Source organism: Centruroides vittatus, unplaced genomic scaffold (genome assembly GCF_030686945.1).
Source record: "Centruroides vittatus isolate TY-2023 unplaced genomic scaffold, ASM3068694v2 scaffold_3315, whole genome shotgun sequence".
Lineage (NCBI taxonomy): Eukaryota > Metazoa > Arthropoda > Arachnida > Scorpiones > Buthidae > Centruroides > Centruroides vittatus.
This window is the reverse complement of record NW_027122703.1, coordinates 2,804,061-2,821,011: the sequence shown is the minus strand read 5'-3', so window position 1 is coordinate 2,821,011 and position 16,951 is coordinate 2,804,061. Positions and strand designations below refer to the sequence as shown.

Genomic DNA, 16,951 nt, shown 5'->3' with positions numbered 1-16,951 from the left:
ACATGTCTCGAGTAAATGTTATACATAAAAATAAACTACTGAAAGGGTTTAAGTGTTAATGCTAAAAAAATCTTCTGGTAAAACAATGCCGTGTCATACACCATACAAAGGACTCGTGTCGATGTATAAGAAAAACAAAAACTAGGCGTTTATTTCCTCTCGAAATTCGTTTTAAATAAAAAAAAATATGATTAATTTTATATAATTTATTAATTTAAATAGTTTCTAACGTATTTAATTATGTAAAGTTCTCGACTAAATTGACTAAAAATGTATATTTATTACATAAGCTTTACTTTGACACTTTACTTAATTAATGTGCTGATATTTTAGCTCCTGTATTATTGGAAATTTAACATTTATTTTCTATTAATATAACTTATAAACTAATTAAATTGAGCCTATATTGTTGTATTTCAGGCTGCCCTTGGAGAAAATTATCATTTTTCCTCAATGTAGCCCTCAATTTCCTCGATAATTGTTCCATATTGAAGCCCTCGTATGAAACAATAATTTTGCCTGATTATATATAAAAACAACACGACGAGGGGGTAGAAAAACTTGAGCTCTCTTCACGCGAGAAGACTATCTTAAATTATAATCTGGACGCCTGTTTTTTACTAATTCTTCTTATATTCCTTCAAAATTTATTTATCTCCTGGTCCATTTTACTTCCGTAGAATCACTCAAACATTTAAAACAACAGCAGATTATCAGATTTAATTTTCTATTCCACTTTCTCATGTCTCTGCGATAGAGCATTGGGAAATTGATTTAGGCCTATATTAAGACAATTTTGAAATTTCCAAATTAACCATTAGGCCCTATGATTTGTAGGGAATTTTTCTAAGAGTATACTTCTTTCATTTGACAGAATAAAATATAGTTTTTCCCTTACTTTAAGAGGTTGTTTACATGACAATCTCGACTTGCTTCTGAAGTGTTTTGGCAAGAATTTTTTCACCAGAAGTTTCAAAATCGATGACATTTTTCGTCTTTTAAGTTACGGGACTTCAAACAAAAGATCCTTTTCATCACATTTTTATTTATTATCAACATTGATAAGAAGGGAGATCGTAAATTTATACAGCAACTAACAGTTTTTAAGCCATATTTACCTTTATTCCAGAATCGAATTACGTATCATCCATTATAGAGTTAAAGATCTTGTCAAAATTCGATCGCTTTTAAAAAAATAAACAATCATTTTTATCAATATTTTCTTATTTATTAAGCAAAAAAACATGGGCTCGAATTTGAGTTCTATACGAGTTTATAGCCTTATCTAAATGGCATATCTCGATAACACCGTAACGAAGAATTTCTAATTATCAAAGTCTTACTTGATGATCTTAAAAAGAAAAAATCTATGTAGATTTTCCTTTATAAATAATATGAGGAAATCCACTATATAAATTTTTAATTGAGGACATTTTCCATATTAAAAGAATAGCCTTCGATAATGTAAAATTTAATTTATCTTTCAAGGATATTGAGAAAATTAGCCTATTTTTCATATATTGACATTTACTAAATTGTTTTTCTTTTTTTCTATCATTTAAAGTGTATTTTTAATTAAAAATTTCGTTCATTTTATGTAAATAATAGATCCAAAGTCAATAGTTGCATCAGGTTATCTAGCAAGAACAATAGATTAAAATTATTCCATTGGAAAGGATCCAAAAAAAAACATGATTTTTTTAAAGGTTTAGCTTATTAAATGATCGTTTTTTAAGTAAAAATAAGCTTAAATATTATATTTTTTTATATTAGAATTTATTCAAAAGTCTAATTATAGACTTAAATCTTTAATTTTCACGGCTGGATGTGTAATTTTAAGCATTAACTAGCTGAGAAAAATCAGGATAATAAGCTTAAAAGATGTATCATTTCCATTAATGAAGGAATAAGTTGAAGATTGTTTAAATGATTCCACTTAATGATTAGGAGCCTAGGGGTATTCTGGATTGGAGTAATTCTATTCCAGTGTGCAGCTGCCGAAAGTTTATTAGAAAGTATAAAGTAGAATATGTCATCAATAGCTTACAAGGACGACTGTCAGGATAGGTTAAAAAACAAAATAATAATAATATATATATATATTAAAAAAAAATCAATAAATCATGTCAAAGACAAGAATCGGTTTTAATTAAAACAATTATTATACACCCCGTATTTGGTTTTCTATACATACATCTATCATCGTTACGAATGATAATAATAAAATAATAATGGAACTTTAATAAATTATTCTCGTATTAAAACACACTGACACGAATACTTACAACTACCTATTGGTTCAAATAAGGAATCGGTAGGTGTTGCTACTACGTCATGAATGGCATAGGCTGTACCCAATACTGTAAATGGGCGTGTTGGGAAGGAGGAGAGTAGGACAGTCGCTTCTTGGTCACTGAGACACACTCACTCCACTAGAGAAGAGATAAGTGAAAATGTCGCGTGAGAGTAACGACAGTCGGGAAAATATATGCGATGCAGTCAGTCGGGTCCTCAAGGGTTACGATTGGACTCTCGTCCCTCCTCCGACCCGACACAATGATGCTGATAAAAGAAGACCCCATATTAAACGGCCCATGAATGCTTTTATGGTATGGGCCCAAGCGGCACGAAGGAAACTGGCCGATCAATACCCTCATCTACATAATGCCGAGTTGAGTAAGACTTTAGGAAAATTATGGAGGTAAGCGAGCACTTATCTAAATATCCATAATTAATTTTTTTCAAACTCTTACTCCCATGTCTAACCTTAATTATATATTCCGAAATTTAATGTATTTTTATTTTTTTTAAGTACAGGGTACGTTTATTTCCTTCTCCCTTAGAGTATTATTTGTTTATATGGCCAGTATCTGTGCATATTTAAAGCAGGAAATGTATTAAAGATGCATTTTAAATTATTCGCAATTTCGGGTAAAGATTTCCAGCTCTAAACACTTTGAACAATACTTAGAAACTCTGAATTCCCAGAAAATATATTTTAAAAAACTATTAAATTACCTATAGTGGGCTTAAAATACCATAATTATACGATAAATATTGTGAAATTTGGAGGGGGAAAAAACTGTTTAAATTAGCCTGATTCTGCAGATAAGAACAGAGTACTCACGTAACAATTACATCTAGCATTAATATATTAAACAATTTAAACATTTAAATATAAATTATAACTTGTATGCTCTATACAGAATTAAATAATAAGCATATAAACATCGGATAAACACAATTTTAACCCAATTTAAATGCATAATTTCAAAATTTCTAATGAATATACTTGCACTTCATAAAGGAACATTAATTAATTAGCTTCAAGTTCATTCAGTTTAGAGAATGCATCTGAGCCTTATTTTCATTTGTATCATTTATAGAAGGCTCTTACTGAAGGATCCAACTAGATTTTTCCCCCTAAAATCCTTACACTGCGTATTAAACCTATTATTAGGAACCTGCTTAACTTTCTTAGCTTATAGTATTGAAAAATATCCTCTTCAGGATGGTACAGTTTATCTGAATTAATAAACCAGGAAGGACATCGATAGGTAATCAGGATTAACTGATAAATGCCTATTACTGATAACGATAAAGTAGTAATAGCTCAACAAGTTAACTTAATATCTGGTTTTAAATCCTATTTTTTAATTAATTAATGCCTAAAACTTAATTAAAAATATCCCCTTTTTTAATTAATATCTAAGGCTTTTTAATGCCTAATAAATTCTGAATAAAATTTACTTATAACACGTAATAAATAATTTTTTAAATTATTTTTATATTGAGGATATAAATTAATATTGTAAAATATTTTCGCTTAAAATTATTATTATTAATTTTATAAGAATTAATTACTTAAATTATTTTAGACCTATTAATAAGAAATAATTAAAATTAACATCATTATAATTCAATAAATTATTCTATTATAACCGAGCTTCTTAGAAGTAGAGGGGCCTGTTATTTACCTATCTAAGGTCTTATCATATAAAAAAAATACTATAAAATTGATTAAAATAAAGATTTTTTCCTTTTAATGTACAAGAAATTCCATAGAATGAGTAATTTTTGATAAATTTTTTGAAGCAAGACCTCATTATTACAAAGTATTCAGGCCCTATACAGGAACAAATGACCTTATTGTAATAGGGCCTGAATATCAACTTACGACTACAGGCATTAAATTTTGGTTATTTTTAATAATTAATTATCATTTATAATAAAATCTTTTGAAAATATTTCTTTATATGTATTTAATCTGTAGATATTTATAACAATAGAAAATTTAATTGTTAAACAGGTTTTTATTTGTACTTTCCTTTTACTTTCAATTCCTCTTTATCCTTCAATTGTTTTATAATAATAAAGCGTGAAAATTGATTGATTTTTTTTATAAATAAAGCAAATTAAATGAAAATACAAATAAATTTTATTCTTTAAATCATCTATTATTTATATTTAATTGCATTATCCCATTCTTTAAACAGTAAACAACTATATAAAGAAACTTAAAATGATCATATTTAATAAATTTAGAAATATTTTAACCAGAAAATAAGCATAATTTTTGAAGAAAATGCTGTCTATAGAGTAAGAAATGATCCTTTCGTATAATGATCCATATAACTCGTTTAAAAGTATAATGTATTCATACATACGTCTCAATTATATCTAAGTTTAAAGAGCAGCTAGTGTTCCTAATAGGACGATTTCAACAGTCAAGAGCAGTCTTTCCTCAGTGGCTTCGATATTAACTGAAGGGGGGAAAACAATGAGCATTAGGATATGGGGAAAAGAAGCAAAGTTGTTCGTGCGTGATGCGTGAAATGCTTGCCTTGTTGAAACTTGTTTCAACGCTTCGAAACAAAGTTCGGCTCCTTTGTCGATCTGCTTCCTTCTCTTTACTGAACACGACATCCTTCATCTGTTAAATATTAAACAATAAAAGACATTTTGCCATATTTGATATCTCTATATAATGTCTAATAGATTTTCTATACGTTTCTTTCTCTCTACTTAACATAACTTCTTTTATATATTACATGCTATACAATGGGAGAAAAAGTAACATTATTGTCTCTATATAGTGTTTAATGGTCTTCTTTTTATGACTGAACACGACATCCCTCATCTGTTAAATAATATACAACAAAAACAGATTGATCGAAGATGGCAGAATGTTTTTGCTGCATATTATTTAACAGATGAGAGATGTCGTGTTCAGTCATGAAAAGAAACCCATATAGAGACATCAAAGGTGAAAAGAATGGCATTTTATTGTATAATAGGCGATAGATAAGAGAGATCGTGGTCTGTGAAGGAAACGAAGCACATAGATACATCGAAGACGGCAGAATATTCTTTCACTAAGCACGGTATCACATATTATACAATAAAATTATTCTTTTATCTTTGCTTTCTCTATACGGCTTGTCTATGGGCTTCTCTTTCGCACGATATCCCTCATCTATGTCCTTTATTCCACCTTCTGTATAGTCTAATAGCGTATCTATGTGTTTCTTTCTCTCTACTGAACACGATATTCCTCGTCTATTAAATATTTATAAATAAAAAACACCATTCTGTTAGTGAGACGTCTCTATATTCGACAACACATACATATCTTCTTACCAAAAAATGAATAAAGTAAAGCAGGTAAAGCCTCTTACATACCAGCTTAAGTCTCTCGATATTATATAAACAAAATATCAAATATTTGTTGGTAAAATAACCAGCTGTAAGTCGTAAATAATCTAACAAGAGGGCACCGCAAATAAGATAGCCATAAATTATTTATATATATATTTTTTGTAGTAAAAAAAGAATCTAACCCCGTTACTAGTTTATAGAGCAACTTACGAGTATAAACTTTCAGCAGATTAAAACTTGATTCTCATCCATATTTCTGTCTTTCAACACCGTTTGATTTGAGTCTCCTTTTGAAAAGCGGCAAAGTTTAAGACTAAAAAACAAATTAAAAAATAAGAATGTAAAAAAAACAGCATAACTCAGACGGTCCTTCGTGTGTCAACATGAGTGGATACGTCTATCAGTGTATCTGACGCCATTAAGACAGGCGCCGGTTTATCTTATAATTATCATTTCTTGTCTAATAGTAAACTACACAGCTTATTATGAAGATAAGGCGGAGACCACCAAAAACGTTTTCTTCTCTCTCTTTCCCCCCCACCCTTTTTTTTCTCAAATTCAATAGCGGGTTTTAAAGAGCGCTTCTTTCTCACTTAGTGCTTAGCACTTCCTTCATACATAGTGTTTTACTCTTCCTTCTTATTTAGCGCTTAATGCTGCTTTCTTGCTTAGCTCCTAGCGCTTTTCTTCTTTTAACATCTTAGAAAAGATGAACTTTTTAAAGATATTATAAATACTGTATATAAATATTACATTCCTGTGAACCGTGGAACGTTTCACACTTGACAAAAATCACACTTTTTGTGATGCGTGTAAAGTTTAATCGCGCGTACAGTTCAGAAACTTTTCTTAGAATGACTTTTCTTTCGCATGATTGATTAATAGTAATATTTCACACTTAAAAGAGTGCTAAAATTTCTATAGAATTAGATTTAATATCACGTGACCTGCCATGTAAGGATTTTTACGGTACGTCACCCCTGAACTATAAGACTCTACAGGATTAAAAATAAAACGTGCTAACTACCTATCTGCACCCTTCATAAAACAAAATTTATATATTACAGTCTGATTAATATAGATTCAGACCAGAATTGCTAATCGTGTATTGTTGTAACCTGTATTCAACAATCATTCTACCGGCCATAAACAAATATTCTAATACGCTCCAGATTAAAAAAAAAGGACATGTCCTGCTGAGGAAAAAAAAAAAAAATACGTTCTAGACAAAGAATGCTCTTGTATGGGCCATAAAGAATGTTTTATATCTTTAAAATGAAAAAAATAATCCTATAATCTGAGCATTTGTAAAGTTTTAAATGGCCTACAGTCTGCATTTCGACACGTATGTCCCATTCGTGACTTATTATGCAGGCTTCAGTTGAAGGTTGTTTAACTCTTAAACTCTACTACAACCCTTTACGACGTATTAATTATTATAAAATTTATAAATTTTCTTGATTTATATTTTATAATCTGCATAAAATAATTAAGTAAATGTTGTTGTTATTATTTTATGGGATGTAGAAAAAAAGAAAAAAAAACAACGGTGAATTGACGTTAACATTGTGGTAACGGCCAACTTGACAGCGCTTTAACATATTACCCAAACCACACACATACAAGTCTTCTAACCAATATACAAGTCTTCCATCACGTCAAAAACCAATATCTCACATGGGATACGCCGGAGGACAGTTAAACACACGTTTTGCTACTGACAGTGTGATGGACGGGTGACGAAATGGGTACATCCGAGAAGAGAATTACCTGGTCTTGTGCCAAGAAGCCTCGGAATCAGCAGATTCTTTTATGCTGTCTTCGTAGTTTTATGTCATAAAAATTGATATTTAGATGAATTTTTATTATTTATTATACTGTAAAATATATTTTGAACATTTTAAACATCCTTATACAGCTCTAGTTCATGAAATTAATAAGTTTATACATACATTAAACAGGGGGAAAAAGCTTGGAATGACTATCAATTTTTGAATTATTTACTGTCATTTTTTAAATTATAAGAGTTAATTTTATAATTGAAGCATATTTATTTTATTTTTTAAGCTTTTTTTTGTAAGAAAATTATAAATTTGAACCTATTTAAAACTATAAAACTTAGTTAAAAGAAGGCTCGAATAGAAAATTAACACTGTTTACAGTAAACAGAATAAGAAAAAATGATATATTTTCTTGTATATTTTTAAATTAATTTGGAGTTTTAGTACACGTTTCATCTTCTAATGGAGGGGAGAGAAAAAAAGGAAAAAGTTTTGAATAAGATGCATGAATATATTATTCAAAAAACGTGTTGGCGTTTAGTTATTTTTATGCATAACAAAATTTGCGAAAGACCTTTAAGACATGCGATACTTCTGTATATTTTTATAGATAAAAACTTAAAAAAAGATTACACGAAAATCTACCAGTAGACATCATTGAAGTTACCTTTTCCCACAAGCTACTATTAATATTGTAATTTTTATTTTTGGAACATTTCTCTCCTCATCAGACTTCGAGTAAATAGGATTTGTGGGTTTACTCTTCCCCCCCTCTCTCTCTCTCAGTCTTGTGGTTCCCTAAATAAATTTTTGGATGGAAATTAATATTTCCGTGTCTTTAAAGAGTCCGAAAATACAGTAGGTGGATGCTTATTAAAACATTAACCCTTTGCCAAATCGCAGATAGTGATTATTTTTTCTTTTTCTTTTTGCTCGTACGGGGTTTTGATATATGGGAGTCTCGAATCTCCAAATATATAAACTCATTCTGAAAATCGCCTATGCCAAATCCACTAGAAACAACGATCTCTTGTAAATACTTATAAATATATGTGCCACCGTAACATCATATATATCAGACGACTGCAATTGACTAAGGTTAATATATCAAATAATACAACGTGGGGGATGGTTTGCCAAATGACTGCAACGCTTTATCTTTAGTGATTCATCCGAAGGGTTATTTGTGCCTTGATAGATTTCTTTTGGAAAAAAATTGTTTCTAAATCTAACCTCGGTTTGTTCTGATGGGGATAGAAATTAATGGCTTATCCTCTTAAATGTAAAGAAAGGTTGGGTAATTAGGGCCAAAATCGAGGTGGTGAGTGGCAGCTTGGCAATGATGACTCAACCACACTTTTCGAATCTATAACGACTGTATAAATAAATGTACAACCGAATAATATTTCGGATATTTCACCCCTTTTCTTTTATTAAAAAAATAATAATAATAATAACAATAAATAGGTGTTGCCTCATTCCTATTTTAGTACTGTTTATCGTGGGTACTTACCTGAAAGACAAATAGGATCGTAAACAGCAATTCCCACAATAATCGCGGCTTCCAGATTTCTGGCACCATAACTTTCAACGTGACCCTTCATATCGCTGCATTATTAGATCAATGATAATGTCTGTCATCACTACTCATCGGCTCTCTTGTAAATTATCTCACTTAATCCCAGAATTTAAAAAAAGAAAACTCTCAAATAAGGTTATAAAAGACAAATAGAAATGTTTTCAGTGTCAAATTTTCTAGCTAAACACATAAAAAACAAGGTAATTTTTATCAGGAATAACTGCCGTAAACATTATTAAAATTGCACATTTCGTTCTGAAACTATACTTTTTCAAGGATTCTTTTCATATTTCGAGTCTCTGTTATGTGCCAAAAATAAGATAAACTACCACAAAAATGTTAAAATTAATTTACTTAACGTCAATTCGCTCACCATTTAAGTACATGAACATTAAATATCCACATAATTCTTAATTAAAATTAGACGTAACCCATTACTTCTCAAAGAGGACTTCATGCAAAGGAGGAGGAGGAAAAAAAAACCATCCTCGTTAGAGACTTAAGTAAAGAAGAATTAAAATTCTAAGATCGAAAAGATGTGATGTAATCTGAGTAAATTTTTGTAACAAAATGACATAAAACTATTTTAGATATTATTAGGAACCGGTTGAATGGTTGCCAGAAACATAATTTCTGCAATCCATTTCTTCTTTCTCTCTTTTTTTCAAATCTTTTCTTCGGTGGGCTACAGAAGATGATGATATTGAAGATCTTGTCATTCGATCCTATTGTGAAAAGGCCTATTAACACTGAATTCCCTTGTGAGAGATCCTTCTGTCTCCTCATAAGAGAGGATTCACGAAAAAGAAAAAAAACAATTATCTTTGTGGCCCGACATTCACGGGGGCCTTCAAGATCATTTGTTACGAATTGCATTTCTTGTGTATTAATAAAACAAAACCTTTACTTGTTTTTTTTGGCAAACTTAGTGTTATATTTTTTAAATAATAATTTTTGAATCTGAAAGGTCCTGGCCTCTTCACACGAGAAAACTTTAATTAAATTTACTTCTCTTCGATAGAAAGTACTGGATTTACTGATAAGACTAGACCTACATTGAAGTTTTCACGTGTTCAAACATATGGTCACATAGAAACTCGATCGCTATACACCCGTACAGTTTTGTATTATTACTTCATGTATAACATTTTAAATTTACGATTTCACAAGTGAAAAAATAAAATAAAATTCTCCGAATTTTATTAAATCCAAATAAATAAAAGCCTACATTTTTCTTATATTTGAGGTAAACATCGTGGATTTACGAGTATAATAATCATAACACCGCTTAAAATTATAATCAGACATACTTCTTTGGGTCATAAAAGACATAAAAAAGAGAAAATGAAAGCTTGAAATTTGATTAATTTCAGTTTTCAAGACATAAAAGCTAAATTTTTAAATATTTTCTTGTCCTAAATAACTCGAAAAACCCTAATTTTTTTTGCACAATAAGAGGGCCTTTGATAGTAGAATTATATAGATGTAGGGCGTTGGACGTGTGCTTGATTAATTCAGATAAATTTTCTGAATTGTTTGAAGTTTACGTAAACTTATTAGGATGTCTAAGTACTGTTTAGTAGCCTTAGGTTCATATAATTACACTCCCTTTAGGTAGATTCTGACATATTTAGGTTCTTTTGATGAGTAATTATCCGAAAACAATGGGTTCAAAGGTCGATATAATTTTTTTTTTCGCGTGTATTTACTTTAATTTTCTACTCTGTACGCTTCAGATTTAGTCAAAAAGTAGGAAAAATTAAATCGGCACATGTCCTTTTATAAAAAAAAGAAAAAATCCACGAAAAAGACACATAAAGTTTAAGAATTTAAACATTCTTTTATATGTAATGTTTGTTACGAGCATTAATCTTAAAAATAATCATCAATCTTAACTGAGAAAGTTCATCCTCTAAATGGCATAATGAGCACGAAATTCAAAATCTTAGAGAAAAACATTAAGCTGAATTAGAGAGAAGTAAAAGAACAGGAAATGTGTTGTAAATAGACTTCCATCTGTTCCAAGACATTACCGAGCCGTTCCTGTTATGTGGGGAGGTATTTCTGTCACCAACCCACTCCACTGGTATGTTTTGCACGTTTTATGGCTGAAGAATATTTAACATTATACCGACGATGGCTAAGGATTTTGTAAGTATGGCCACATTCCTTCTTCCATTGCTTCAAATGCAGGTACACATCACTATGTCTCTATACAAACCCTTCTAGCTTTGAAGTGACATTCCCTCAAAAGAAACGTTAATTAAAATCGATTTTATTCTCAGGTTGCTGGGGGAGGAAGAGAAGAAACCTTTCCTGGAGGAAGCTGAGAGATTAAGAGTGGTACATAAAAGCGAACATCCAGATTATAAGTATCAACCGAGGCGCAGAAAGCAAAAATCTGATCGAATCCGTCCGTCTGCACCTTCGTCTCAAGTGCAAGGAGCAACTGTTATTTTTAGGTAGGCCCGGGACAATTTAAAAAGTAACTTCACTAGATCGAATGTACTTTCGTCAAATTAGAAATAAACACCCTTTTTTTAGATGCCTAAAATCGAGCAAATCAGATAACGAAGTCCATCCAACTAGTCCACCAACGCCTCCGACTACACCGAAGCAGACAGAAATTTCAAACTCTAACGAAAAACAGAGAACTTCTATAGCTAAACCGGGTAAAAAATATACTCCATAAACACGATTTCTAATTTAAATCATCGAGAATTCTTATAATATTTTACAAATTTCCAGCGGAAACATCCAACCACAACCATCCGATAGATTTCAGCCACGTTGATGTCGGTCAATTAACGAGCGAAGCCGTAGATTGCTTAGACGAATTGGATCAGTATCTTCCATCGCAGACATACAGATCGACAGCTAACTGGTCGGGATGGTATCTTCCACCATTTACAAATGGCTCGGAACCTAATGGCTATCGTTTCTCATCTTCTAAGTTGGATCCTTCTTCCATCAACGAGCCGTTGGCCTCCGAACCAAAGGACAATCTACAGTCAACCAAGTATTATGACCTGACTAGGTCGTCCAGGTCAAATACCCATTCTGTATACAACGAATACGCCAATCAGCAAGCTTATTACAGTTATTATTCTGACCAAAATTACCAATCTTATCAAAAAAACGGATATTGCGACCAATGGTGATACACGACGACGACGGAATTGTAAGCTTTATCTATATTTTAAAAACCGAACAGTTCAAATTTTTAACTTTTATACTATGTAGGTATGTATCATACATTTATACGACTAATTAGTAAATGCTAGTTTGCTACATAAAAAAATTATATATGGTTTTCTTTTTTTTTTAAAGTGTTAACCACGTAAATATGTATAGAATCAATTCTGTAAATAAAATCTATTTTCTCACATTTATTCTTTATCTGAGATAGTAATTTAAGAATAAGGAACATGCCAGTCACCTTCGACTATCTGGAATCTAACTACAGCAAGAGGTCTCATCAGAGTGCGATAAGTCACCGACAGAAACACAAAAGGGAAAAAAGTAGAAGGTCATGATGTAGCGAAGGATAGATTTACAGTAGCTGCTCGGATGAGATTACACATGGCGGCTGAGAACAAACGACTCAATTGTATGGTAACTTCGTATGACATCAAACAAACGACTGCTTCGTAAATAAAAATACACCCTTAACTATTATTCCATATATAGTAATTTCTTTAAAAATCGACTTTTAAACTTGGAAAAAATAAATAAAATAAAACAGAAAAAAAAATCCAACTTTGACAGCCCAATTATAAATAAAAGAGATTGGTTTCTTAGTAGTAACGTTCCCTACCTCGGGTTGTTACTATGTTAGTAACTGTTCGAATGCGGAATAGCATTTACGATAGAGAGAGAGAGGGTCCCTTCCTCCGACAACAGATGCAAAACTGTCGTTCCACATATATCAACTTATATACGGTGAATAGGAGAACAAAATGATTTAACGTCCCATTTTTTTTAAATGGTAAATTGCGCTTTATATCATATGTAACTATAACAGTTTACAAAAAGTTTGATTTAAAAAAAAATAACCGTCTAAAACTTTATTTTTGCTTGTTGTAACACGAGAAAAGATGTTTCTAATGAGTAAAGTAATAAAAAAAAAATGGCGATCGGCATCTGCTTTTATAGATAAACTTACGCTTGTTTCTTCACAGATTTTCGTAATTTACACAGGAACACGGGTATATAAGTAATGGAAACACAAGCTGGAACATTATCTTACCACGAATCACGTTAATTATCGCTAGTATAAGGGTGCTAGAGGTAGAAAAATTGAGAACTTACCAAGTATTCGGGTTCGTGACCAGAAACGTAACTATCGTATGAGGTCAAGCGTGAGCACAAAAATTATTAGATTTTTTTTTCTAAAAAAAAAAACAACCATTTCAGGAGCGAAAATTTGATATAAACACTTGTCTTAAGTGTAATTCTGATGATTCGGAATTGAGCTAAATATATATTTGACGCGTTATAATGTTTACGTCGCATGTTTAATGTGGAAGAAACCATGATCATGATGTATGTTTTTCTGTTTACAAACAAACATCCCACAAACATAGATAAGAGAAATGTACTTAATGTAAAAGATAGAAAACATGGAGGAAGTAAATCGTCAAAAAAACGTAGAAGACCGGAAATTTTTCTTTAAATTGAGTAAGGAAAGATGTTCTTGTACGTACACAATTGTTACAAATTCGTAGTAATTGTACATAATGACTGCCTCGTACATGTGACCTCGACAGTTGGACTAAATTACAGGCAAAATACTAAATAAACATAAGATACAAATCTTTTTTTTTTTCTTAACAGCAACTTTCCAAAAATTTTCTCTTCTCATACAACATCTGGAAGAGAGCCTACAACAACACCATGGTTAATCTGTTGACTTTACCGCATGTAAACCATATATTATATATATATATATATTTACCCCATTTATCAATAGAAAAAAAAATAAAAAAAATTAAATTAACCGTCGACTAATTGCAACGGGGTAAGTACTAATTATATATTTTTAAAATATAAGCAATGAGAAGATATCTTTTTTTAATAGTAAAAAATTTGGAATGTTTATAGAAATTTTAACGATGTTTTTAAGTAATTTCTTCTAATTTTTTACGGTTAAAAATAGATTTTTTTTTTTATAGTTTAAAGATAAATTTAGCAACTTACCTAGACTTGTTACCTTCTTTATCAATAATAAATCTTGGTGAAAACGACGAAACGACAACAAAATCAGCTTTCACAATGATCTCAGATATCATAACCATCTGGAAAATCATTGTGAAAACCAGTTTTGTCTAAGAATCTTCATATAAATATATTCCATTCTTCGTTTCTTCCATTGCTTTATTATTATTATTATTATTATTATTTTCTTCCCCCTTTTCTTCTTCTTCTTCTTTAATATAATAATTTTTGTGCCAATTTCTTCGATAGAATTCTTGTATTAATTTATTCAAAATTCAAGCGGAAGTCTATTAAATAAAATGGGTTTTTATTACGCTGCCAAGTAATTATCCTTGAAATTCGGAATTTCTGTTTAAGAAACTCACTGAATTTTAACAACGTCCGTGACCCTATAACACAATTAAATATATTTTTTGATTGATATTTACATAAACAAGATAAACATAATTCCATTAAGGTCAAGCATCCGGATAATCAAAAATGTCTCTTTTGCTGGATTATCTCAGTATTATATGACCTTGGTTACTTTAGGTTTTCGATAAAAGACACGAGATGGCGTTCGGGTATTATATTGTATAACTTTTATTATTATTATTATTATTATTATTATTTTGGGGGTGCTTCTATTATATAAGAAAAATAGTAAATTATCTATAAAATATTTAGGAATCTTTAGAAATATATTGGTATATATTAAAATATTTTAAGTATTTTTTAATTTATCGCGAGTTAAATCTGGAATATATTTTAAACACCGTAGATTTCATTTACATAAAGTTCTATAAATATTTCGGTCGAAGCGTGTTAAGATTTTTCGTGATCGCTTATTCGTAGCGTAGTTCCTGATTCAAGATAAGAATAATTCCTACTTAAAATTATACAGTAAGTTCTCTCTGTAATTTCTAAAACATAATCCGTAACTACGTAACACCAATTTTTCATTTCTTAACAGATTAAAAGCTGAAGAACTACATTTAGTAAAGGTTTCATCTCGAGTTTCATCACCGCATAACAAAACTAGCGTAGTACAAGTCTATATAACCGGGTTTCACGCCGCAAAACCTTGAAATCTTAATAAAGGACCGAGTGTCACACGTAAATTTAGACCTTTCTAAAACATCACTCGCAAGCGTTAGAGTATAGGAACTGCCATTAAATAATGCGCTCTTTTGTGGGGAGGTGAGAGCAGCAGGAGGAACGTCGGGAGACCATGAAACAAAATTCAACTTACCTCGCTAGTTTATGACTAAGTTTTGAGCAGTTCTTAGTAAAGTAAAATGGAGTCAGAACCACTAAACTGTGGTATGCATACCACTTGATCCACACTTGTCCTAAAGTTCTTGTCAATTGTTCTCTTCACTTCTCTAAAACTATGTTAACTGCAAACAATGTGTAAACATTTTAGTATGTTACTGATATATAAACACTACACTCAAGGGCGAGATATATATTTTACATTTTCTAAAACGAAACTGACGATGGCGACGATTGTCATCCATTGCAATGAAGTCCTTCATAAATTTGGAAAAGAGAAATAAAATCTCGGGAAAATTTCTGCATTTATTTCTTTCATTATTTCAAAGTTTACATAGGATATAAGGAGCCAGCGATAGATTGTTGATAAAAGCTAAACATGTAAAAAAAAAGCCTCACATGGCTTCTCTAATAAGCCAAACTCCTTCCAAGAACATGAAATGTCGACGACCTTAAAACTGGATAGATCGTTTTCCTTACGACCACACCCGTAAGAGGTGCGGGGGTGAAGACGTCACGTGACTATCCGCGCTGACGTAACGATCACCACAATCCCCTTATTCAGTTACGTAATTGGTAAATAACTCGAGAAAACGGGGATTTTAAGTAAAAATTCTCAAAGATTTATACCATTGTAGAATTGAAAACATTCGTTTATTTTTGTGTGTGTGTGTGTGTGTCCATTTACTCCGGTGGATTCATAACATTAAAATGCTGATGTCGGAATGTTCCCAGTTATGGATCGACCTGTGCTGCGGCTATAAATCTCTCTTGTAGTTCGTTGTGTAGTGTTAGTCGGTGCTTTGATGTGGTTTGAGTGCATAGGTAGTAACGTTGCCTCACCTAAAGGCAAAAAGTAGCTTAATGAGATCTTTCTGGTTTTTTTTTCTCCCCCTTCTCAGAGTTTTATATTAAATATCTTTGCGTTCAGACGGAATAATAAAATAAACAGTGGTTAGGATTGTTAAGATATTGCTAACAGTAAATAAATGAGTTTCTACTTCAAAAACTCTTATATTTCTTTATTGAATGTATATACACACAATCTCATTACCCCAGGCTACATTATTACTTCATAATTTAAAATTATAAACCATGTGGATAATTGAGATTTTGCAGAAAGTTATCTACAAGAAAACTAATATTTTACTCTATTTTAGATAATGTAAGGACACTTTTTTTAACTGCTATAATGAGTTCTTCTATTAATTAAGAAGCAGATCTTCATTACAGAAGCAGAATCGACTTGTAAAATTCCATTAAATCGGCACTCTTTAAAGTCTCAAACGTGCCAACGTCTAGTTTAAGAAAGAAGAAGGAAAAAAAAAACTATACCAAATATGGCATAAATATGCAAACTGGATGCATGCGACATCTTCCTTGTTTGTTTGTTCTTTTTTACACCGAATTCCTCACTTCTAAATTAAGCGAAAAATCGATATTTATTTACAATTATGGATAT

At 31.0% G+C, this 16,951-nt stretch overlaps 1 protein-coding gene across 1 annotated transcript; it reads left to right on the top strand.

Annotated features, from left to right (window-relative positions):
• The first annotated feature begins 2,405 nt into the window (after positions 1 to 2,405).
• On the top strand, positions 2,406 to 12,696 carry LOC136988419 (transcription factor Sox-9-A-like). The gene is made up of 4 exons (XM_067286263.1): positions 2,406 to 2,701; positions 11,304 to 11,480; positions 11,563 to 11,690; positions 11,767 to 12,696. Exons 1-4 carry the CDS (start codon positions 2,454 to 2,456, stop codon positions 12,177 to 12,179), a joined length of 966 nt encoding a protein of 321 aa, XP_067142364.1. The 5' UTR covers positions 2,406 to 2,453; the 3' UTR covers positions 12,180 to 12,696.
• Positions 12,697 to 16,951: the final 4,255 nt, after the last annotated feature.

Bases quoted from the DNA above. Each gene is read 5' to 3' on its own strand.
- LOC136988419 (XM_067286263.1), top strand. From the start codon at position 2,454: ATGTCGCGTGAGAGTAACGACAGTCGGGAAAATATATGCGATGCAGTC. The intron at 2,702-11,303 runs GTAAGCGAGCAC...TTTTATTCTCAG, and splicing joins ACTTTAGGAAAATTATGGAG to GTTGCTGGGGGAGGAAGAGA. The intron at 11,691-11,766 runs GTAAAAAATATA...ACAAATTTCCAG, and splicing joins AACTTCTATAGCTAAACCGG to CGGAAACATCCAACCACAAC.